Source organism: Carcharodon carcharias, chromosome 4 (genome assembly GCF_017639515.1).
Source record: "Carcharodon carcharias isolate sCarCar2 chromosome 4, sCarCar2.pri, whole genome shotgun sequence".
In the NCBI taxonomy this organism is placed as follows: domain Eukaryota; kingdom Metazoa; phylum Chordata; class Chondrichthyes; order Lamniformes; family Lamnidae; genus Carcharodon; species Carcharodon carcharias.
Genome location: NC_054470.1, coordinates 147,566,012 through 147,592,243, shown reverse-complemented (window position 1 = coordinate 147,592,243; position 26,232 = coordinate 147,566,012). Strand labels below are relative to the sequence as shown.

Below are 26,232 nucleotides of genomic sequence, written 5' to 3'. Positions count from 1 at the left end.
AAGTAGGTTTTTAGGCTAGTGAATGAGGCGCCAATCAAGTGGATTGCTTAGATGTTTATGCTGTTGAGTTTATGTTGTTGCAGCTGCACCCATTCAGATAAGAGGAGGATGTTCCATCATGCATTTGACTTATGCTTTGTACATGGTGGAGAGTATCGAGGGATCAGGAGGTGAGTCAATCACAACAGAACCTAGGGGAGGATTTTCTCACCATCATGTGGGCTGGGTGGGAGCAGGCACAGGCGGGTGCACAGCCGATCCAGTGACCACCCATCATGATGTGCATCTGGAAGCGCTCAGCCCTTCCTGTCCGGGTGGGGGAGGAGGGAGGGTTGGGGCCGGCACAAAAGAGCGCAGAAATCTCCCTGAGGCAGCTCCGTGCCTTAGGGAGATCAATGCCATAATGAAAAATGGAAAAAAAGAATTTTAAAAATTACTCAGACATGTCCCCTCACGTGACAGTGTCACATGAGGTGGGCCATGTTTATGTATTTCAATAAAAAATTTTACTTAATTTATAAATCCTTCAGGAAACCTCATCCCGCCCATGGATGAGGTTTCATGAGAAATGCAAAGGCCACCTGGCCACTAACCTTACAGTTGGACGGGCAGCCCTGTTAATGATTTCAATTGGTTTTTAAGTGGCCTTAACAGGCCTTTGGCAGTTTGGCGGGTGCGCAGCTGACTCCGTACGCGACTGCCGAACTGAATATCGGAATGATGCGTGGTGACATCGGGACACACACCCGACATCACTGTGCGTCATTTTACGTGCCGGCAAGTGGGGCCCGCCCCTACACCCCAACCATAAGATTCAGGCCCTAATCTCTGACTAGCTCAAGTTGCCATCTCATTTTTCTGGCTGGACCAGCTGATATTCTGGTAAATGGTGACCCTCAGGACATTAATGATAGGGGAATCGGTGACGGTAACACCATCGACTGTCAAGGAGTAGGAGGCTGGATTCTCATACTATGTAATCAGCAGGAAGCAGCCTCTTTCATGCCCTTAAAATGAAAGGAAAGCCCACTGATGAAGCAGCTGAAAATAGCTGGGCCTAGGACACTGCCCTGAGGAATTCCTGCAGTTATGTCTTTGGGCTGAGATAATTACTCTATGGCAATCACAACCATCTTTCTTTGTGTTAGGTCTAATTGCAGCCACTGGAGGGCTACCTCCTGATCTGCATTAAACTTCAATTTTACTGCAGCCTTTGGTGTTATGCTCAGTTGAATGCTACCTTGATGTCAAGGGTAGTCATGCCTCTAGAATTTAGCTTGTATCCATGCTTGGACCATGGCTGTAAGAGGTCTGGTGCTGAGTGGTCCAAGTGGAATTAGTCATACCTAAATGTAAAATGGTTGGATTATGTGTAGTCTCTTTGACTTAAATGTTTCTAAAAGTCCCAATAATTTCAGTTTTAAGCCACATAGAACCACAGAGATTCTTAGTAATGTTAAAATTTTAAAAGAAAGTCAAAGCAGTGCACACATGCACATGTTGTATAGCTCAGAGGAAGAGCACTATATGAAATATTTAATGGATTTTATATCATTTAGATTACATAGCAGAGAATATGTACAGCATAATTATGCTGACTGAACTTTCCAGTTATGATCAGTACTATGATCGCTGGGTTACAAGATGGATCTCAGTGCCCTCCATTTGTACGATATATTAATTATACTTAAGAAATTGCAATGACATTCTTGTGAGTCTTACTTTTACTATTAAGATAAATTGATATATAGATTGTGAAACAGCTACAGTAACAGTAATATCCATGTAAAACTTAATATCATCCTTAATAGGGCATGGTCAAATTTAATTAATATTGAAAAAGATGATCTTAATAAAGATTACATGATCGCTAAACATGATTGTCTTAAAATTATTCTTACATAGCAAAACCATTCAATTAGAGCATTTCACGGTGATTCTTTTGTAGCAACTCTGTAAATAGCGCAAATATCAACAAGCACAAGCACTAAAAAATACAGGCAACACAGGGCAAGGCAACAAGCACAATTGGTGCACAAGTAACATCAGCCAGGCAGTCAGCGATGAATGTCAACATTCTGTGACTGCTAGTAGCTCAAAGACAGACATGCAAGAAAGAGGTGTCGTCATGGTCCGTGCTTGCACTTACCAACCTCCACAATACTAGAACAGTTGGGACCTGTGAATCCATCAGGACACTCACATGAGAAAGATTCATCTGCCAACCCTGTCATGCAGGTGCCTCCGTTCTCACATGGGTTGGGTTCACACACTTTCCCTGTTAATAGAAGAAAGAAAGGTTAATAATTAAGGGTTTTGTCATGATAAAACGTGCTAAGATCATAAGACGTAGGAGCAGAAGTAGGCCATTTGGCCCATCCAGTCTGCTCCACCATTCAATGAGATCATGGCTGATCTGATAATTCTCAACTCATTTTTGCCTTTTCCTCATAACCTTTGATTCCCTTACTGATTAAAAATCTGTTTATCTCAGCATTGAATATACTTAATGACCCAGTCTCTACAACCCTCAGCTGCAGAGAATTCCACAGAATCACTACCCACTGAGAAAAGAAATTCCTTCTCATCTCTGTTTTAAATGGGTGACCCATTACTCTGAGATTATGCCCTCTGGTCCTAGACTGTCCCACAAAGGGGAATAACCTCTCAGCATTACCCTGCCAAGCCCCCTAAGAATCTTACATGTTTCAATAAGGTCGCCTCTCATTCTTCTAAACTCCAATGAGTACAGGCACAACCTACTCAACCACTCCCCATAAGGAAATCCCAGGGTCAACCTAGTAAACCTTCTCTGGACTGCCTCCAATGCCAGTATATCTTTCCTTTGATAAGGGGACTCACCAAAACTGTTCACTGTATTCTAGGTGTGGTCTAACTAGTGCCTTGTATAGTTTTAACAAGACTTCCCTCTTTTTATACTCCATTCCCTTTGAAATAAAGGCCAACATTCCATTTGCCTTCCCTATTACCTGTTGATCTTGTATGTTAGCTTTTTGGGATTCATGCACGAGGATCCCCAAATCCCTCTGTGCTACAGCTTTCTGCAGTCTTTCTCTGTGGCCAGGATTTTTCGCTGAGCAGGCGGATGTGCGCCCGCCCCACTCGTGCCTAAAATGACTCATGATGATGTCGGTCGAGCGCCCCATGTCATCGCGCACTCATGCATTATTTTGATCAGCAGGCATACATGGGAGTTGGCAGTGTGCCCACCAACAATTAAAAGACCTACTAAGGACATTAACAACCCAATTGATTTAAACTTTTTGCTGCCCGTCCAACTGTACGGTTGGCAGGCAGGTGAAAAGGCCAGGCAGCCTTTGCATTTTTTGCGAAACCTCATCCACGGGCGGGATGAGGTTTTGACCTGTCATTAAAAATTTTTTTAAAAATTCATCCCAATTTCTAACATGTTCCTGCTCATGTGACAGAGTCACATGTTTGTTACAATTTTAAAAATCTTTATTTTTTATTTTCAACACTGTTCATCTCCCTGAGGCAGCTGAGCACTGCAACACGCATTTCACGCTGGGCGAGGCTTAATTGGCCTGCCAGCATGAAATCATGGTCCGGCCCCGATCATGGGCGGCCATCGGTTTCCTGACCACCCCCACCCACCCCTGCTGAGCTCACCCACTAAGAGCAAAATTCTGTCCTATTTAAATAATATTCAGCTCCCCTATTTTTCCTGCCAAAATGCATAACCTCACATTTTCCCATATTATATTCCATCTGTCAAGATTTTGCCCACTCACTTAACCTGTCTACATCCCTCTGCAGACTCTTTGTTTCATCCTCACTGCTTGCCTTCCCTCCTGTTTTTGTGTTATCCGCAAACCTGGCGATAGTACATTCACTTCACTCATCTAAGTCATTAATATATATTGTAAATAATTGTGGCCCCAACACTGATCCCTGTGGCACTCCACTAGTTACAGGTTGCCATCCTGAAAATGCCCCCCTTATCCCAACTCTCTGTCTTATATTAGTTAGCCAATTCTCCATGCTGATATACTACCCCCAACACCATGCACTCTTATCTTATTAAGTAGCCTTATGTGCGGTACCTTGTTGATTGCCTTTTGGAACTCAAAATATATTACATCAACTGGTTCTCCTTTATCTATCCTGCTTATTACCTCCTCAAGGAATTCTAAAAGTTTGTCAGGCATGATTTCCCCTTCATGAAGCCATACTGACTCTGCTTGATTATATTGTGCATTTCTAAATGCTCTACTATTACATCCTTTATAATGGACTCTAACATTTTCCCAATGACAGATGTTACTGGCCTATAGTAACTTGTTTTTTGTCTCCAAGGCAAGGTCAAGAAGATTATATAAGATCAAGACAAATTGACATATCACAATTGTGACAACTGAATGTTCAGTAAGAATGTCGACGCCATGTAGGCAACAATGCAGCAGTGAAGTCACCTATTACATGTTAAAACCTTTGGATAAATCTCAACAATCCATCCCAAAATGAATGATAGAACATTTCAGCTTCCCATATACCATTTTAAAACTGTCCAATTGCACTTGCAAGTTACACCTATACATGGTGCTACAGTGGACCTTTGCAATGCTAAAAAATACTACCAAGTAACATTAGGTTCAAACCCTAATATTGGGATAGTATTGCGTTATTATAAGTCAGCTTAGTTTTATGACAATGCAACTGAGTGTTTTCAAAGGAAAAATTTTCCCACAGTAAATGCTCATTCATAGAAATCTGAAAGGTAAAGTATATGTTTTACAGCAAGCTATTTATGAAGAAAACAATTAGAATTTTGCTATACATAGCACACACAAGAATACTTCTCTATGGTCTGTAAAGGTACTTCCCTTCACATTTAAAAAGTCAGAATGATGTTCTCTTTAACTGCAGATAGGCTAAAAACCTGGGTATTCCTTTCCTGACTTAGCTCTAATGACAATCAACAATCTCCAGTTTCCAAATCAGATATGGACAAATACAACAAACCTCACAATTAGTATCTAACAGTAACAGAACTGATACCTATCTCTAAAATCTCATTTTGAGAATTTACTTCAAAGTCAGTCTAGGTACACAGGAACAAAAATATGACAGCATCCGAGAGTAAAAACCAATGTAAAATCTGCATATTTTCACAATAGCCTATCACAAGGACTATAGTAAGGAATGCAACTCATTCTCTATTACACAAGATTTAAGGTTAGAGCAACCAAATCATCCTTTCCTGACACAAGGACATTGAAGATAACTGAAGTATTTTACCACTACCCTAAGAACAGCTAATTCTACATGTACCAGCAATCCTATTTATGACTTTCTTGGCTGTGAGGCTCAACAGTTCACTGTACTAATCGACATCACCATCAGGGATGCCCACAAATAGCAATACACAGTACATTTATTAGTAGACTTAATTGGGATGGGAGGGGAGGGGGGGTGGGGGTCGGTGTTGGTGGGGGTGGAGGTGGTGATGGGGAGGCTCATATGAATTCACAGTTACTGTTAGGTCCCAAAATGTATCATTAAACAAGCATGGTAAAGCCTCAGTCACCGACATGAAATGCGATGTAATCACCAACTTGGATGAATGTGTATCACCAAACAAAACCTCAAGATCCATTAAGGAACAAATCTTACATAAAAGTAATGCACTTTGCTCGAGCCCCCCTATTGGGCAAGAGAGCTGTAAAATTCCAGAATTTCAGGGAATGTATTATTTTGCAGGTATGTCAGGGCCATTCATAGTATTTTTCAATCTAATAAAAGTTGCAATAAATCTTTAAAGCCACTCTCAAAGCGAGATTGCTTCAGAATAAATAGTTGGATCACTACAAGGTCTTCCTAAGAGGAAGGGGCAAGAGAAAGTTAGAAAGAGAGGGAGTGAAGGAGAAAGTACATTTACAGTATTTGAAGAAAATAAATCTCTTCAGTGTTAAGTTTGAAATTACAAAAGCAATTAGGTCACTAATATCACTGATTAAAGGTTATGGTGATTAAATTGAGCTGTATTTGCCTTTTTAGATATTATGTGGTCACCTAGTGCTCAAAGATGGCGTCAGAGATAACTGTGTGTACATTTCTGTCAAGAATTGCACAGGATGGCATCTTGGTATAGGGAGTTGTGCATGCACACTTAATAGTCACTAGCAGCACACAAACCAGACAGATTATGACATCAATCAGTGTGCAATGCTCAATGACTCCAGCACTGCCATTTCCGAACTCCACACCCCAGCCAATACCTGGAGGAGGACTTTTCCCTCGTCAGGTGGGCTCAACGGTGCGGGGATGGGGGGGGCAGTCGAGAAGCTGGCTGCCGCCAGCGATCGGGGCTGGACCACGATTTCACACTGCCGGGCATCCAGCGTGAAATGCGAGCAGCAGTGCTCAGTGCTGCCTGTGCCGGGGGCAGGGGGGAGAAGGACGAGCGCGAACTTTGCGCATCTGTGCAGGTGCGCGCTTGAAAATCTTCCCGAGGCACAGAGCTGCCTTAGGAGGCTGAACATTTTTCAAAATAAAAAATAAAGCTTTCTGATATGTTATGAAACACGTCCCCTCCTGTAATTCTGTCACGTGAGCAGGGACATGTTATTAATTAAATTTAAATTTTTTTATTTAATTTTTATTTGCTTCAGGAAACCTAATCCCGCCTGTGGATGAGGTTTCCAAAAAAATGCAAAGGCCGCTTGGCCTTTCGCCTGCCTGCCAAACATAAGGTTGGACGGGCAATGAAAAATTTCCTTTAATTACCCATTTAATGGCCTTAATAGGCCTTTTAATTGTCGGTGGGTGCGCTGCTGACTCCAATGTGCACCCGCCAACCGAAATATCGCATGAGTGCGCGATGACGTTGGGACGCTTGCCCAACGAGCTAAAAATTCAGCCCCCAGTCTTAATCGCCCTCAGCTGAACATTACTTTCAATAGAATGAAAGAGCCTCTGCTATAACTATTAAAAGGGATCGTGAATTAGTTATAGATTAACTGCTGGATTATTTATTCTGGCGGCTCATGCCATTATACATTGTGATGAATATCTAGTTTATGGTTCATGTTGATATTTTATAAGTAATGTTTAACTGTAGAAAATAGGATAAATGCAACTAAAGCAGCTTTGAGTCTACTGCACTTAATAGGTTGGAGCCATGTGGACTTAAGTGGTTAACAGCTAGAAAGGTAAGACAATAAAACAGCAGGTGGTCTTACTCAGCTGGTGAATTGGAGATTAGGTACCTACACTGCTTGCAAAGAAGGGTAGCCCAGACAGTTGTTTTGTTTTGGGAGGTTGAACAAAGTTAGTTTAAAAGCATTTGGTGAACTTTGAAAAGCTACATCATGAAGGAGATGTGTGGTGCTGAAGAAGGTTCTCTGGAACAAAAACAGAATTACCTGGAAAAACTCAGCAGGTCTGGCAGCATCGGCGGAGAAGAAAAGAGTCGACGTTTCGAGTCCTCATGACCCTTCGACAGAACTTGCGTCAGGTTCTCTGGTTTCAATTTATCTGAATGCGCCGCAGCAGGAAAAGATATTGGATACAGAAAAGGTGCTCCAGGCAGCTTGGGCTCAGAGAAGTTCTGGGAAGCGGAGAAGGTGGCAGAAGGCCACTGGTTCTGTGCTGGAAGCAGTTAGGCTCAGGAGAAGCCTTGGAAGCTATTCATAGCTTGGTGCAGCTGAGAGACTGGAGTTCGGAGAAACCCAGGGATTATGTCAGTTTAGCGAAACTAGCAGTCTGCAAAAGAGTTGGAATTGTGCTGGTAATTAGAGGCAGAACTGCAGCTTTGTGAACACAGTCTCAGGAGGAGAGGTTGAGCCATCGGGAGGTGAGCAGTCATTAAGACAGTCTGAGTTGGAGCAGCTTTTGAGGGAATTCAGAGGCTAGATCTTTGAAAGTAAAGAGTGGAAATCCCTCGTGAGGGAGACAGAGTTTTAACAATATTTTGTGACTCACAGTGATCACTAACAATCTGGGTGGGTTACTAAGAAATCTGTGGGATCTGTCTTAGTCACATCTTCTATTTAATGTGCAGTGTGGGGTGTTCAAGCAGAGTTTGCTTGTTAAGTCATATTTACCTCATGTTAATTCTGAATGTTTAGCGTATAAGATAGATATTGTAAATTTTTTTACTTTTCTGACTTTTTGTAGTAAAGTTTATTTTGTTTGTTTAAAACCATGGAATCTTTGTCTACAAATATGAATATTCTGTCTACCATTAACAAAAAGTTAGTGGTCCCTAACCAGAACAGAACAATTTGAAGCTTTCCTATGCTTGACAAAAGTTTGAACACCACATGAAATAGTCTGGCTGGTGCTAAAGTACTTTCCAGATCATTTAAAAACAAGTGCTGAAAGCAGTTACTTTCAGACATTTTTAGGTGACCTGATATGCTCTTGACATTAGATATGACTGGAAGAGTGAAGAGAGATCCCACAGAACCGGATAAACTGCTAAAAGGGGAGGTGAGGAATGGGGGTGGGAGACAGCAGGAGAAGGCTCTCAACAGGAGTTCATACCCACCGAGGGTCGTGAGGGAGCAATTCTCTTGCCTCAACTTCAGTGAGCAACCTATGCATGAAATGTCTTCACTTCACTAAAGAGGTTTGTGACTGAAATGTGTCAGAACAGCAACATTGAAGCATGTCAAGGGTAGCATTGCCTGTGGTTTTCATGGTGAGAGTGGCTCTTAACTTTTCTGTCTCTGGCTTCTCCTAGGCTGTTGCTGGAAATATAAACAACATCTCAGTCTGCAATATAAGAAACATCACTGAGACTTTCGACACACACAAATACATTTGTCTCAATCACTCTTGCCAGAGGCAGGCAGGCAGAGCAAGCAAGGGTTTGCATAAATTGCAGGCTTCCTCATATGGAATTCATTGCCACAGAAGGCTGTGGAGGCCAGGTCATTGAGTGTATTTAAGACCGAGATAGATAGGTTCTTGATTGGTAAGGGGATCAAAGGTTATGGGGAGAGGGTGGGAGAATGGGGTTGAGAAACTTATCAGCCACAGTTGAATGGCGGAGCAGACTCAGTGGGTCGAATGGCCTAATTTCTGCTCCTTTGTCTTATGGTCTTATGGTCTTATGACGCAGCATGCCATAGACTGTATGCACATTGCCTTGAATGAGCCTCATATGAGATCTTCCATTTTTCTAAATGAAAAGGAATTCCATTCCTTCAATTGTCTCAAAAAGCAGACTGGAGTCTCAGCTTCCACTACAGCATGCAGACCTTTGACAGAAGCTACTTGTGCCTATAATGGATTCTGAGGCAACGGCCAAATGATGCTGCATGATGTGGGGTTCCATAGGTGGCCTCCGTTCCATATTGGAAAGGATGGGCTCCAACCCCTGCACAAAGCCTTGTGTCAAGTTGGTGCCTGACTTCTCCATGGTCTTTGGCACTGAGCACAGACTCTATAGCAGGCTTTGTAGTCTACAAAGCATTTAGCTATGTACACCCATTAGCTTTCTTCTGTAGCCTGGCTCATTGAAGTCCTTATTTTGCTCTTCCATAGAAGAACAAGTGGCATAACCCTGTCCTTAGGTGAGATGGCACCTATGCTATCCTTTCCTCTTGCCCTGGCTCCTGTGCACTTTTACCCAGTGTCTCTTTAAAATATGTGCAATGTTAGCATCTGAGCTGATTATAAAATGGAATGGTAGGGCTGAATTTTCCCAGCATATTGTGACAGGCTAGGAGGTGGGAGGCCTGGTAATATGGTGCGGGAAAGCATGGGGTGCGGTGGGAGTGCGATGTCTTGGCACTATCATGATCTATTACAGGTTGTGGGAGCCTCAACGCACAGTCCCTACTAGGTGACCAATAATTAAGGGCCCATTCTAGAGCCAATTGCTGTCCCTGTGGGCATTTTGCCCACGTCAGGAGGGCCTACGACCATCTCGTAAACCTGGTCAGTCTTCCAGTGGGTTCCTGAGGGGCAGGAGCCTCCTTTTTGGGCAACCTGCTGGCCCAAGAACAGGCCTTTCGGCAGCAATACCTGCCCAGTAGTTAATGCACTGCCACTGCAAAATGACCATTCACTGCCCTCTCTCCTGCACCAGCCATCTGGCTTGCCTGCCTAGCCCGAGCTTACCCAAATACATTTCCCATCTCTTTCAACATTAGGTACTGTCTCGTTCATGCTGCAACCTCAACAGTGACCACCAGTACCAGTGGCACTGCCAAGGCTGCCAAGCTGCTGGTCATCTCATTGGTTTGGCACCTCTGGGGTGCAGATCTCCGTCCTGAATTGGATGGCAATCCAGGAGGCAGCCTGTAAATTTGCCACCACTAGCAAAACGGGACAAGGGTTGGATTGTGGTGTGGGGAGAAGAAGAAATAAGCGCATGTTTATACCGATTGCAGTTTCTTGCTTAGATGAGCTAGTGGGATAAGGGAGAAGTGGGATGAGTGGAAAAGGATAATATAAGCAGATACCCTGGCCATTGACTTCTCCAGTCCCGCTGGTGACCATGGCCTCAGGAATTCCTCTCCTATGGTGGCTAACCCTGTCTCCTCATGAGGGTTAAAATATGAAGACATGCTTGTCCTCCTCCAGTCCTTTCCTGTTGCCTCCTGTTGTGTGACACCTTCTCTTGCAAAAACGAAGGAAGTGTGCCAGTGAGCAAGCTGCAATGTGTTTGGGGTGATGTGGCTGTCATGGTTGAATAGCTGCCAGTGGATTTGAGGTTTATAACAGTGCTATGTGTGTGAGGGTGAGGTAAACCATATGATTTGAAGGATTGGCTAATGATTGATAAAGTTGGTAGGCAGGTGCTGGGGTTGTGATGGTGCAGTTGGTAGTATCTGCCATTGGAAGATTAACTCGCTCAACTCCACAACTCGAGTGAAATCATTAAACTCCTTCCCACACTGCATCCATGCTTTTGGAGCTATACTCCCAACATGCCTGCCGCTACTTCTTCCCACTGCCTCCTCAGCATATATCGAGAGAGCCTTCTGAGGATACAAAATGTCCTGCTTTGCATCTCTTGCAACAAAATCACCAGACTATTGTCAGAAAACCTGAGTGCTCATCCTCTTGCATGTTTAGCCATTGCTGAAGGTTTCATAGCTCATTCTGGCTTTTTAAAAAGCTCCCACCACATCTTTCTGCCACAATACGCCTCCCTCTAAGAGAGCAGACTGCCTTGACTGCCTGGCCACTCACAATCTTGGGCCCCTGGATAATGGGAGCAGCCCATGAACAATGTGAGCCATGCTGGCTGCACATGGCAATCATTCAAAACAGAAGGCAGCATGAATTTAATGCCATGAAGGGATACAGGTTATTTGCAAACTGTGATTCCCCGCACCAATTTTTGGTGGTTATGAACTTCAACCACCTATCCCTTTCTGTAATGAAATGACTTTTACAAATGTTTATAAAATTGATTTAACCTTTGTTCTGCAATTTCTAGCTTCTCACAATTCCTGGAAATTTGCATTGCAAAATCAATAATAATGTAATTTGTAAACAATGCACAAAAGTGAGGTTGCAATCTCACCAAATACTGTGCCTCAATATCAAATAGCATTGCAAATAATATCAATTAGTTAAATACTGCATGTATAACATCAATACTCAAAGCTGAATTTGCATTTTCTAACTTTACACAGGCGAGCGGCTTTGCCTGGAAAAGAATCAAAAATACACCTCTCTCCACAACCTGGTTGCTGCTTCAATTGGGAACAGGCAATGATTTTATTTATTTCATACAAGGGTGAATTTTCAACAAAAACGCTATTGCCCCAGGAGTACCAGATAGAGAGACCACCCGGTCTTGGTTCTACCCCAGTCCAGAGAGAGATTAAAAAAGCCATTTGACAGTTATATACGAGCAAATGAATTAGGAGCAGGAATAGGCCACTCAGCCCCTCAAGCCTGCTCCACCATTCAATAAGATCATAGCCGATCTCATTTTAACCTCAACTTCACATTTCTGCCTATCCCAATAACCTTTCACCCCCTTGCTTATCAAGGATCTATCTACCTCTGCTTTAAAGATATTCGAGGGCTCTGTCTTAACCACAGTTGAGGAAGAGAATTCCAAAGTCCTACTACCCTCTGAAAGAAAAAAAATCTTCATTTTTGTCCTAAATGGGTGACCCCTTATTTTGAAACAGTGACCCCTGATTTCTAGATTCTCCCACAAGAGGAAACATCCTTTCCACATCCAAGTCCCCTCAGGATCTTATATGTTTTAATCAAGTCACCTCTTACTCTTCTAAACTCCAGCAGATACAAGCCTAGCCTCTCCAGCCTTTCCTTGTCAGACAACCCACATATTCCAGGTATTAATCTAGTAAACCTTCTCTGAACTGCTTGTGATATATTTACATCTTTCCTTAAATAAGGAGACTTATACTGCACACAGTACTCCAGATGTGATCTTACCAATGCTCTGTACAACTGAAACATAACCTCCCTACTCTTGTATTCAATTCACCTTGCAATAAATGATAACACTCTATTAGCTTTGCTAATTACCTGCTGCATCTGTATAGTAACTTTTTGTGATTCATGCACTAGGACACCAAGACCCCTCTGCATCTCAGAGCTCTGCAATCTCTCACCGTTTAGATAATAAGCCTCTTTTTTATTTGTCCTGCCTAAATGGAAAACCTCATATTTTCCCGTATTATACTCCATTTGCCAGACCTTGGCCCAGTGACTTAACCTATCTATACCTTTTTGTAGCTGCCTTATGTCCTCTTCACAACTTAGTTTCCTACCTACCTTTGTGTCATCAGCAAATTTAGAAACCATACCGTCAGCCTCTTCATTCAAGTCATTTATATAAATTGTAAAGAGTTGATGCCCCATCACTGATCCCTGTGGCACACTATTCGTCACAGCCTACCAACCAGAAAATGAGCCATTTATGCCTACTCTCTGTTTCCTGTTAGCAAGCCAATCTTCTATTCATGTCAAAATGTTACCCCCTGTACCTTGCGCTTTTATTTTCCACAATAAACTTTGATGAGGCGCCTTATCAAATGCCTTCTAAAACTCACCAGACTCACTTTCTATAGGACCAATGCTCACTTTGTTAATTCTTTTCTTTTTAAAATATTTATAGAAACTCTAACTATCTGTCTTTATGTTTCTAGCTAGCTTTCTCTCATACTCTAATTTTTCCTTTCTTACTAATCTTTTCGTCATTCTTTGAGTTTCTTTATATTCTGTCCAATCTTTGACCTGCCACCTATCATTGCACAATTACATGCTTTTTCTTTGAATTTGACACTATCTTTAACTTTTTTAGTTAACCACAGATGATGGATCCCCACCCTTCGAATTTTTCTTTTGTGTTGGAATTTATCTACTCTGTCTATTCTGAAGTATCCACTTAAATGTCTGCCACTGTAATTACCCTTATTGAAGTTTAAAATACTAGTTTTAGACCCACTCTTCTCTCCCTGAAATTGAATGTAAAATTCAATCATATTATGATCACTGCTACCTAGGGGTGCATTCAGCATGAGGTCATTAATTATTCCTAACTCATTGCACAATACCTGGTCTAGTATAGCCTGCTCCCTGCATGGTTGGCTCCAGAACGTACTGATCTAAGGAATTCTCCCAAAAACATTCTATGAATTCATCACCTATGCTACCTTTGCCCATCTGATTGTTCCAGTCTATATATAGATTAAAATCCCCCATGATAACCACCATACCTTTCTGAAAAGCTCCCATTATTTCTTTGATACCTGGGCCTACCATGTGATTACTGTTAGGGGACCTGTAAACTACTCCCATGAATGACTTCTTGCCTTTATCATTCCACATCTCTATCCAAACCACTTCTATGTCCTGGTTTCCTGAACATAGGTCATCCCTCTTTATTGTGCTAATGTCGCCCTTAATTAACAGAGCCACCCTCCACCTTTTCCTAACTTCCTATCCTTCCGAAAAGTCACATACACTTCAATATTCAGGTCCAAATCTATGCCATTCTGCAGCCATGTCTCTCTGATGGCTATTACATCATACTTATTTATCTCTATTTGCACTATCAGTTCATCTGCTTTGTTATCAAATGCTACATTCAGATACACAGCCTTAAGTTTTGGCCTTTTATTATTTTTGTAACCTTTAGCCTTATCTGTTGGTTTACTCTTAAACTTGTACTCTCGGTTCCTGTCATGGTCCATCATTTCCCATATTAATATCTTCCTCTCTTACTTTGTCTCTACTCTCGGTTACAACACACCTTCCCACATTTTATCCCTTGCCCCTACTATTTAATTGAAAACTCTTTCTACTTCCCTAGCTATGTGATTCACAAGAACACTGGTCCCAGCATGGTTTAGGTATAGACCATCCCTACGGTACAGACCCCACTTTCTCTAGTACTGCTGCCAGTGGTCCATGAACTGGAACCCACTCTCTCACATCAGTCTTTCAGCTATGCATTCATCTCTCTAATCTTATTTGCCCTATGCTAATTTGCACATGGCTCAGATAACAATCCAAAGATTATTGCCTTTGGGATTCTGCTTCTTAATTTGGTACCTAGCTTCTCATAATGACTATGCAGAACCTCCTTCTTTGTCCTACTTATGTCATTGCACCTACCTGGACCATGAGAACTGGATCCTTCCCCTCCCATTGCAAGTTCCTCTCCAGCCCTGATCAGATGTTCTGAACCCTGACAACGGGCATGCAACACAGCCTTCTGGACTCTCACTCTTTGCTGCAGAGAACAGTGTCAATTCCTCTCACTATACTATCCCCTACTACCACTATATTCCTGTTTGCTCCCCGCCGCTTTAACAGCTTCCTATATCATGGTGCCATGGCCAGCCTGCTCATCCACCATGCAGACCTCGCTTTCAACCACACAGGTTGTTAGCACCTCAAACCTGTTTGACAATTGCAAAGACTGAGGCTCCTCCACTACTTACTGCTTGGTCCCCTGACCTGCCTCTCTCAAGGTCACATTCTCCTGTCCCTGACCACTGGCCAAAACAGTTGAGGTGTGACCATCATCTGGAACAAAGTATCCAAGTATTTCTCCTGCTCCTTTATGTTGTACAGTCTCTGCAGTCCAGCTTCTAGATCAATAATCCTGATCCAGAATACCTCTAGCTGCTTATACTTTCTGCAGACCTATTTGTCCTGTATCACCTTGGCATCCGAGACCTCCCACATTACACCATTGCAATATAACACCTGTCCTGCCATTGTTACTTATGTTTAATTTAATTTACTTCCTTAATAAACTTAGAATAATTTCTTTGTATACTATAATTTATTTTACTATTAAATGTGAGTACTATTAACAACTAAAAGTTATACACAGCTATGTGTTTTAGGTGTTAATTTTAAAGACAATTTTTAAAAACAACAAGACCACTGGAGCAGATGGAATCTCTTCTGAAATTCAGAAATACGACGGACATACTCTCCTGGCTTAGCTTCACAACCTCATATCTCTCAGCTAAGAAAAACAGTGCATGCCAGGGGATCTCAGGGACTGTGTGATCATGACCTAGGGGGAATATTTGCTAGAGTAGCTGGGGAGGGTTTAAACTAAAATGGTAGGTGGATGGGAAACTATGAAATGAGTCAGAGAAGGGGGAATCAAGGACAAGAACAAAAGACAGAAAGGGGAATAAGGTGATAGGCAGGGAAATCAAGGGCAAGAACCAAACAAGGCCTTAGTGAAAAATAATGGGAATGGGACAAGTAATGTTAAAAGGACAAGCTTTAAGGCTTTGTGCCTTAACGGAAGGAGCATTAGCAATAAAATGGATGAATTAACTGTGCAAATGGATGTAAACAGGTGTGATATAGTTGGGATTATGGAGACATGGCTGCAGGGTGACCAGGGATGGGAACTGAACATCCAGGGGTATTCAGTATTTAGGAAGGACAGACAAAAAGGAAAAGGCAGGGGAGCTGCATTGCTGGTTAAAGAGGAAATTTAATGCAATGGTGAGGAATGATATTAGCTCCGACGATGTGGAATCTGTATGGGTAGAGCTGAGAAACACGGAGAGGCATAAAATGTTAGTGGGGGTTGTATATAGGCCCCCAAACTGTAGTGGTGATGTTGGGAATGGCATTAAACAGGAAATTAGAGACACATGCAATTAAGGAACATCTGTAATTATGGGTGACGTTAATCTGCATATTGATTGGGCAAATCAAATTAGTAACAATACTGTAGAGGAGGAATTCCTGGAGTGTAGACAGGATGGTTTTCTGAACCAGTACGCTGAGGAATCACCTAGAAAACAGGCCATTCTGGACTAGGTATTGTGTAATGAGAAAGGAATAATTGGCAATCTAGTTCACATCCTTGAGGAGGAGCGACCATAAGATGATAGAATTCTTCATCAAGTTGAAGAGTGACGTAGTTGATTCTGAGATTAGGGTCCCTGAATCTTAATAAAGGAAACTACGATGGTATGAGGCGTGAGTTAGCTATGAAGAATTGGGAAACATTACTTAAAGGGATGACAGTGGATAGGCAATGGCAAACATTCAAAGAGCGCATGGGTGAACTGCACAATTGTTTATTCCTGTCTGGCGCAAAAGTGAAATAGGAAAGGTGGCCAAACCATAGCTTACAAGGGAAATTAGAGATAGTATTAGATCCAAGGAAGAGGCAGACAAATTGGCTAAAAAAAAAAACAACAGACTTGAGGATTGGGAGCAGTTTAGAATTCAGCAAAGGAGGACCAGGGGATTGATTAAGAAGGGGAAAATAAAATACGAGAGTAAGCTTGTGGGGAACATAAAAACTGACTGTAAAAGTTTCTATAAGTATGTGAAGAAAAAAAGATTGGTGAAGACAAATGTAGGTCAATTACAGTCAGAAATAAGGGAATTTATAATGGGGAACAAAGAAATGGCTGACCAACTAAATACATACTTTGGTTCTGTCTTCACAAAGGAGGATACAAATAACATAGCAGAAATGTTGAGGAACACAGGGTTAAGTGAGAGGGAGGAACTGAAAGAAATCAGTATTAGCAAGGAAATGGTGTTGGAGAAAGGCTGATAAGTCCCCAGGGCCTGATAATCTACATCCCAGACTACTTAAGGAAGTGGCCCTAGAAATAGTGGTCATCTTCTGAGATTCTATAAACTCTGGAACAGTTCCTACAGATTGGAGGATAGCTAATGTAACCCCACTATCTAAAAAGGGTCGTAGAGAAAAAACAGGAAATTATAGACCAGTCAGTGTGATGTCGGTAGTGGGGAAAATTCTGGAGTCCATTATAAAAGATTTAATAGCTGAGCACTTGCAAAATGATGGCAGAATCAGACAGAGTCAGCATGGATTTATGAAAGGGAAATCATGCTTGACAAATCTACTGGAATTTTTCGAGGACGTAACTAGTAGAGTTGATGAGGGGGAGCCAGTGGATGTGGTTTATTTGGACTTTCAGAAGGCTTTCGACAAAGTCCCACATAAGAGATTGGCGTATAAAATTAAAGCGCATGGGATTGGGGATAGTGTATTGAGATGGATAGAAAACTGGTTGGCAGACAAGAAACAAAGAGTAGGAATAAACGGGTCTTTTTCTGAATGGCAGGCAGTGACTAGTGGGGTGCCGCAGGGATCAGTGTTGGGACCCCAGCTATTCACAATATATATTAATGATTTAGATGAGGGAACTAAATGTAATATCTCCAAATTTGAAGATGACACAAAGCTGGGTGGGAGTGTGAGTTGTGAGGAGGATGCAGAGATAGTTCAATGTGATTTGGACAAGCTGAGTGAGTGGGCAAATGCATGGCAGATGCAGTATAATGTGGATAAATGTGACTTTGGTAGCAAAAACAGGAAGGCAGATTATTATCTGAATGGCTATAAATTGAGAGAGGGGAATGTGCAACGAGACCTGGGTGTCCTTATACACCAGTCGCTGAAGGTAAGCATGCAGGTGCAGCAGGCAGTAAAGAAGGCAAATGGTATGTTGGTCTTCATAGCCAGAGGATTCAAGTATAGGAGCAGGACTGACTTGCTGCAATTATACAGGGCCTTGGTGAGACACACTTGGAATACTGTGCGCAGTTTTGGTCTCCTTATCTAAGGAAGGATGTTCTTCCTATGCAGGGTATACAGTGAAGGTTTACCAGACTGATTCCTGATTCCTGGGATGGCAGGACTGACATATGAGGAGAGATTGAGTCAGTTAGGATTATATTGCTGGAGTTCAGAAGAATGAGGGGAGATCTATAAAAATAATAGAAACCTATAAAATTCTAACAGGACTAGACAGGGTACATGCAGGAAGGATATTCCTGATGCTGTGAGAGTCCACAACCAAGCGCCACAGTCTGAGGATATGGTGTAGACCATTTAGGACTGAGATGAGGAAAAATTTCTTCACCCAGAGAGTGGAGAGCCTGCGGAATTCGCTACAACAGAAAGTAGTTGAGACCAAAACATTGTATGTTTTCAAGGAGGAGTTAGATATAGCTCTTGGGGCAAAAGGGATCAAAGGATATGGGGAGAAAGCAGGAGCAGGATATTGAGTTGGATGATCAGCCATAATCATAATGAATGGTGGAGCAGGCTCGAAGGGCCAAATGGCCTATTCCTGCTCCTATTTTCTATGTTTCTATGATTATAATCAAGAAGAATTCCAATTGCAGAAACTACAGAAGAGTCTCTTTGCTATCTGCCACAGGGAAAATTATTGCAAGGATCCTCCTCAACTTTCTCCTCCCAGTAGCCAAGGAAGTCCTTTCAGAGTCACAGTGCGGTTTTGTCCATCGAAAGGCACCAACCACATGATCTTCACCATGGGGCAAATTCAGGAAAAGTGCAAGGAGCAGCACAAATAGCTCCACATGGCCTTTACAACCTCACAAAAGTCTTTGACTCCGATTTATGAAGTACATCCTCAAATTTGGCTGCCCTCAGAATTTTATCACCATCTTCTATCTATTTCAATTCAAAACCAAAACACTCCAACCTCAGTCATTGAGCTTTAGTATGCAGATGACACTTGTGTGTGCGGTCACTCAGGAATTGAGCTCCAGGCCATTGTCATCTCTTTCTCTAAAGCAAAAGCGAAATCGGGCCTTTCACTAAACACCTGGAAAGCTAAGGTCCTCTTTCAATCAGCTCCCACAGTTAATCACCTCCCCCTCTTCAATTAAGATCAATGGAAAGATCCTGGAAGATGTGGGCCATTTTCCATATCTTGGGAATCTCCTCTTGATGAAGGTGACACAGATGACAAAGTTCATCATCACCTCCATTGTCCCCGCTGAGCTTTAGACCAACTGACAAAATTGGTATTTGAGGACCAGGATCTCAAACCTGAAACTAAGATGATGGTTTGCTGGGTAGCAGTGAGTCCCGTACTGCTATATGTGTCAGAGACTTGCACAGCCTACAGCAGGCACTTGAAAGCACTGGAGAAGTACCACCAGCAGTGTCTTTGCAAGATTTTCCAAATCTATTGGCAAGAAAGGCAGTCCTATAGCAGCCCCCACTCCAAGCCAAGCTGCCTAGTTTCGAGGCACTAATCACTCAAAACCTGATCCACTGGGTGGGACATGTCATTTGTATGCCTGATACCAGACTCTGGAAGCAACTACTCTACTTTGAACTTGGTCACAGCAGGAGACTCCCAGGAGGACAGCGGAAATGCTTTAGGGTTGTCATCAAAGCAGCCCTGAAATGGTCAAACATCTCCTGGGAAACCCTGGCTTGTGACCGACCAAATGGAGGAGGCTCATCTGGGAAGGCTTCAAACACATTGAAAGAGTTTGTGGCAAACTCGCAGAGGCGAAATCACCCCCATCTTCCCAACCCTTCGTGCACCACCTGCATCCTATGTGGCAGAGCTTGCAGATCACACAATGGACTAATAAGCCATTTTAGAACCCATCGAACTTTAGTGGAAGCAAATCGTTTTTTTGGTAGACGCCAAAGTTCCCATGGAGTTATTTAAAGAATAAATCTAATTGGTTAAGCACTATCCCTTGATATCCTAAGCAATGTTTTTGCTTAATCATTGCCAAGAACAGATTAACTGGTCATTCATCTCAGTTCTCTTTGTGGAATCTTGCTGTGCATAAAATGGTTGCCACATTTGGGATTGATCATCTTCTCCAACTCTTTCCCCATGTTACAATCCTTTTAGGGACTGTTTACATTTAAAGAAGAAATCCAAATACCCAGCAATTAACCAACAGAACTATACCACAAGGTTTCACATTTTGAAATGAAAACAAACTTAACTGAATATCAAAAAAAAATTAAACAAAGTAAACACTATTAACTTAACATTATAGTTTGCATCTATATAATGAACTCAGTTTTACTTTTTACTTCCCCCCAAGAATTCCCTTATATTGTACAACAATCTTGAAGGTGAATTCACTTCTCTAGAAACTAACCCAAAGGTATGCTATAGCTCTCTAGAATTCATTTTCATTTGTCTTAGTGTTCTAGCTATCCTCTAAGGAAGATTCTGTGGGAGTCCTTGCATTAGCTTTTTGGCTACCTGACCCTCCACTTTTCCTTCACGGACCTCATGATTATGGATGCCTCAGGTCCTTGTTCGGATTTCTGGCATTTGCCCAATTGCCTTTCTAGAGCTATCCAAGCTAGCTCTGTTGACTGATATCTGCCATAAGGCTCTGTGAGGACCACTGTAGGTTTCCTCCATTAGCTGTAAGCTAGAGAAAATCTTCCAACTGCTTTTTCCCTTACGAAAACCAAACTGAGATTGGCCCCCTTCCACATTCCACATGGTAAATGATGAAGTTAATATTTTCTCTACTTGAAGTGCAGGTCTAACTGACTTTCATCTTCCATCATGTCTCTCTATCTGGTGAGATGCAGTTTATACCAAAGCAAAGCTGCAACTGCCTGTGCCTCTTCCCCAGTTGAACTGCTTGCTTCCTACAGCAAACACACACATAAATTAAACAAAATAACTTTCTACCTCCACGTCCCATCTCTACGACAACATGGCATTCTTTGAGATGTTCTCAAACAAAAATGTAAACAAATTATTTTACTTTCAATGTCATTCTTTGATTCTGTAATCCATATAAACAATTTATATTACTAATGGAGTCTTATGATCCTCTCTACAGGCTCACTTGTTCCATGAAGAAACCCCATGTTTAGAAAGCTTCTTTCAGCTTCTTTGCATCTTGAAACTACATACATCATTTAAATCTTTTATTGAAGTAAGAGCAGATCTTTTGGTTCCTTTTAACTAAGATAGAAGACCCCCCACTATTTATTGGTTTCGCAACTTTACCCATGGCCCTGTAAAATAACCATAGCTTACCTTTTAAGCGTAATAAACCCAGGCTTGTTTGAATTGTATTTACATCAAAGTTATTACCAGTTTCTCAGTCGGATTTCCATTTATCTTACATTTAACAATTAACCTCCATCCTAAAAGTTAAGGTCCTGAAGCAAAAAGTTACATTCTAAAACATATGAATTGTGAGTTACATTTTCACAACGCTCAACACCCACTTGCCTTCAATCCTGCATAAAGCCCTTAATTCCATTAAAGAAACTATATCAATTCAGATTGTTGTTTTTCTGGAAGTTATTGAAAAAAAAATACCATATTTGGGAGTGTATTAAGTACATGTGCACATTGCAGTAGCAAGCACAGATTTAACAAATTAATCATGCTGGTTTAACTATTTCAGTTCTATTTCCCACTCTAAGAGATATGATTTGGCCTTGCCCCCAAATACCCATCTCTGGTTCTCTTAGCAAAAGACACAGTAATCTTAGAAAATCCCACACTCCCTATCATCAGAAATTCAACCTTATGCATTTAATATCTGGGACACCTTAATTATTACATTAATATGTTGTGAGGCAAAGAATCGCTCTCCGATTGGAAATAGGTTGCTGGATACTGCTGGATGGATGCCACAGCTCATGTTGCTTTAGGAGACCGATATCAGTTGGACTGTACACTTTCTCTAACAACCCCTATTGTATAAGTTCAACTATTTTCAGAAGCAATGATACAGGCATGATGCTGCTCAACACAAAACTACAAGTCTGGAAACAGTTCACACAGGGCTAATTAAACTAACTTGCCAGGGAAGTCACTGAATCTTTCTAACTGAATTTGAAATTAGCTACTTCTCTGGAAGAAGATAAATAATCCTATTCCTCAGTGAGAACACATCATCACAATAATAATTCTGTAAACCTTAGCTTACAGATTCTAATTTACCTCCGTGCATCATAAAATGAACCATATTGCTAACACATAAAATATGCCATGCTCTTCCATTCACAATCCCTTTGAAAAAAAAAACACACACCCTTTGAAAGTTGGCTGCATAACATCATGGTATTTACAAGCCATATAAAGGTAAAACCATTATTAAATGGGATTTTTGAAGAGGTTCAGAAATATACATCATCTCGGGGTGGGTGACACTGCTCTAACTTAATTAACTTTTCTGAACATAAGTATCCAATTGTCTTCTCACAGATCATCAAAACATTGACATATCACCATCTGCTTTCCCTTCAATAAAGTACTATAGTATTAATCTAAGTATACATTTTTAAGTTAACATTAGCACTAAAAGAAAATAAGAAAAAACACATACAACAAATTGCATTTTTGTCACAGTACCATCAGTTAATTTCCCACTTAATTCACATTATTTATAACTGATCCACATAGGTGATATATTCTGCTTTGTGGGAAGGAAATTTCTTCCAGTTTCCAGCTTGGCTTGCCAATTTTATATGTCTTCACAGTTTAGAAGTTTTTACAATGAAAAGCATGGCCCAGAAAGTCCATGGGTCACTTACACCAGTGTTGTGGCCTTAGCCAGGAGAGATGCCTACTAATGCTATCCAGCATTCATCCAGACCAGTTAAAAATCCATTAGTGAAGGTTAAGTGGCACAAATCCAATGTGACAAAACCACAATGTGCTGGGGCACCTTAGTAATTATAGTATTTAAAAAGCCAAGAATCACTAAAAATTGCAGCGGTTGACCGGGGGTGTCTGTGTTGTGGGGTTGGGGAGTTGGGGGGGCAGGGGAACGGGCTGCAGGAAACAGCATAATACTTGACTCAGTGAATTGATGGATTGTTCACTTTTAAAGTAATACATTTAAAATATGTGTTCTGGTCCTGGATGAGATGTAGCAAAGGAGAAAAACATTGCTGGGTACCGGAGTAAGTAAATCACAGAATAATGGGAAGGAATGTGATGGTCACACTGACTTCCATCCCTCTCATCCCCAGAATTGAAATCAAAGCTGGAAAGGTTCAATGGCTAATAAAAAATGGACAGTGACATACTGACCACTTTCCTTTACCTTTGACCACTTTCATTTACCTTCCTTGGGCACCATAAGCTCCAAGGTATTGTTCCTCCTCTAAAAATAATGGCTGCAATAGTAAACATTCAAACTGCTCTTTAAAGGGGAGTGAAGACACTGAATTTAGATGTTAAAGTATGTGTTGTCATTTTTCCTAATAGTAATTATTACAGCCTTTCCTCCACTTTAACTGATGAGCAGGCAGATATTCTTCAAATGACCAATCTTGTTGCAGGAGAAGCTTGCATTCAACACCCATGAAAACTAGGGCACTGGAGGGGACCTTCAGATAGAGAAATGATCCCCTGTGGAGAACAGACCATGGGCTATTGGGGAGGAACTCTCCTCCAGCTGAGAGAGACAAGCGACCAGGCAGTTGCTTATTGGGTGCACCATATTTTCCCTGTGAAGCAGCACATGGCTAAAAGCTACAATACCTTTATTATCTTCTTAATGCCTTATTCTAAATTAATTCTCCCCTGCAAATCAAGCAACAAGAAGCTATGGGTTATGAAGAGGAGGACAAGAGGAGGAAAGATATACTTCAATGATGTGGAGGAAGAGCATGTTGAGAACAAAACTGCTTAACAGTCCCAGCAACAAAATCAGTTTCTATGATCCTCTGCCAAAATTGCCTCTAACCTAGCACCTTCTGATCTCACCCCGAGTCACTTGCTCAGGAATGTTCAGCCAGGAAAAAATAAGTAACACTGGTGAGGATGTGACATCATGAGATTCACAGAACACAAGGGAGCCCTCGGAGTAGTAATTCTCCTAATCAGTGAAACAGAAAGGATATTTGTCATTGGCTTCAGAGTCATGGAACTCAGACTTCATGGATACTTACCAGAGAAAAATATTGTTGGAGGAACAGCACACACAGGAATTGAAGTCAGTGTGAAAATGTCCTGAAGCTCCAAGTTCTTGCTCTGGATTCTACAGCCTTCATGTGTAGGTACATTGGGGGAGCTTTGTCCTTGTTGCAAACATCAATGGAGCCCATGGAACGTTGACTGGAGTCTGCAACAGCCCCACCATCCCATATTAGAAGTGGCTCAGGGCCAGTTGGTGTCTCTTCATCCATTGAAGCACTGATTATTTTCAAATCTGAGCGCTAGGATGCAGGCCAGTGTCTCTCAGGGATTTTCAGACCTGATAAATATGATTAGACCAGTCATCCCAGCAAACAGTGGAAACCTTCATCTAGGGCCCAGTAGAATGATAATGGCTGCAAGCAACCAAGAGGCTGCTGTTTCTTAGGGAAGCAATACAGACCAGGCACTCTGCCAGCGCTACACAAGTGACACTTTGAAAGCAACAACAGGCTGACAGGCAGAAGCTCTTGAGATTGAGACAGCTATGGCTTCCTTCCAAGATTAAGCTGTCATGAGAAGATGACATCAGTCTTCGGAAGCTTTTGTATCAGAATTTTGTATCACTGGTTCTTGAGTTACATCTAGAAGAATCTCTAAAATAAGTTTAGTTTAGCAAGGCTTTTGACAAGGTCCACACTGTAGACTGGTTAAAAAAAAAGCCCATGGCATCCAGGGGAATGTGGCAAGCTGGATACAAAATTGGCTCAGTGGCAGTAAACAAAGGGTAATCATTGATGGGTATTTTTGCAACTGGATGGCCTTTCCAGTGGGGTTCCACAGGGCTCAGTAATAGGCCCCCTGCTTTTTGTGGCATATATTAATGATTTGTATTTAAATATAGGGTAAATGATCAAGCCATTTAGAGACAACACAAAAATTGGTTGTGTGCTTGATAGTGAAGAGGATAGCTGTAGACTGAAGAAAGATATCAATGGACTGGTCGGATGGGTAGAAATGTGACAAATTCAACCTGGAGAAGTGTGAGGTGATGCATTTGGGGAGGTCAAACAAAGCAAAGGATTACACAGTTAATGGGAGGATACTTAGAGGTGTAGCGAAGTAAGGGACCTTGCAGTGAATGTCCACAGGTCCCTGACAGGCTGATGAGGTGGTTAAGAAAGTATATGGAATCCTTTCCTTTATTAGGCAAAGTATAGAATATAAGAGCAGGGAGGTAATACTGGAACTGTATAAATCATTATTTAGACCACAATTTGAGTATTATGCGCAGTTCTGGTCACCTCATTACAGAAAGGATGTAATTGCCTTAGAGAGGGTACAGAGGAGATTTACAAGGATATTGCCGGGGCTGGAAAAATGAAGCTATGAGACAAGATTGGATAGGCTGGAGTTGTTCTCCATGGAACAGAGGAGGCTGAGGGGATTTGATTGAGATGTACAACATTGTGAGAGGCCTGGATAAACTGAATGGGAAGGACCTATCTACCTTAGCAGAGAGTGACCTGGGGGCAAAGATTTAAAGTCATTGGTAGAAAAATTAGAGGGGAGAAGAGGATTTTCTTTTCACCCAGGGGTAGCAGGAATCTGGAACTCACTGCCAGAAAGGGTAGTAGAGGCAGAAACCCTCAACTCATTTGAAAGCTGTCTGGATACGCACCTCAGGTGCTGTAACCTGCAGAGCTACAGATCAAACGCTGTAAAATAAGTAGCTGGCACAGACACGATGGGCGAAGTGGCCTCTTTCTGTGCCATGAATTTTCTATGATTCTATGATTTCCACTGGGAGAAAGGAGAGCTCATTTAGCTGCTTAGAAGTGTATTGTGAGGAACGAGTAGACTTGGCTAATAATACCATTGAGTTCCTTCCATTAATGGAGAAAGTGCATGTATGCTCTGCTATTCTTTGCGATTACAGCCAAACAGGAAAGGGTACACTTCGTGGTGCTGATATATTTAATCAGATTAAGATTTTCATGGAAAATGAAAATTTCCCATTGGGCTAATTAAGAAGTCTAATTGAGAATGAATGAATCATGATAAAGATGTAGGGAACAGACTCAAA

The 26,232-nt window shown here is 41.7% G+C and overlaps 1 protein-coding gene across 1 annotated transcript in view; it reads right to left on the bottom strand.

Annotated features, from left to right (window-relative positions):
• The window catches only part of LOC121276884 (EGF-like repeat and discoidin I-like domain-containing protein 3), a 318,995-nt gene that overhangs the window by 246,086 nt on the left and 46,677 nt on the right, over positions 1–26,232 (bottom strand). Inside the window, exon 2 of the mRNA XM_041185494.1 lies at positions 2,150–2,278. Coding sequence (XP_041041428.1) covers positions 2,150–2,278 — 129 coding nt within the window. The remainder of the gene's footprint in view (positions 1–2,149; positions 2,279–26,232) is intronic.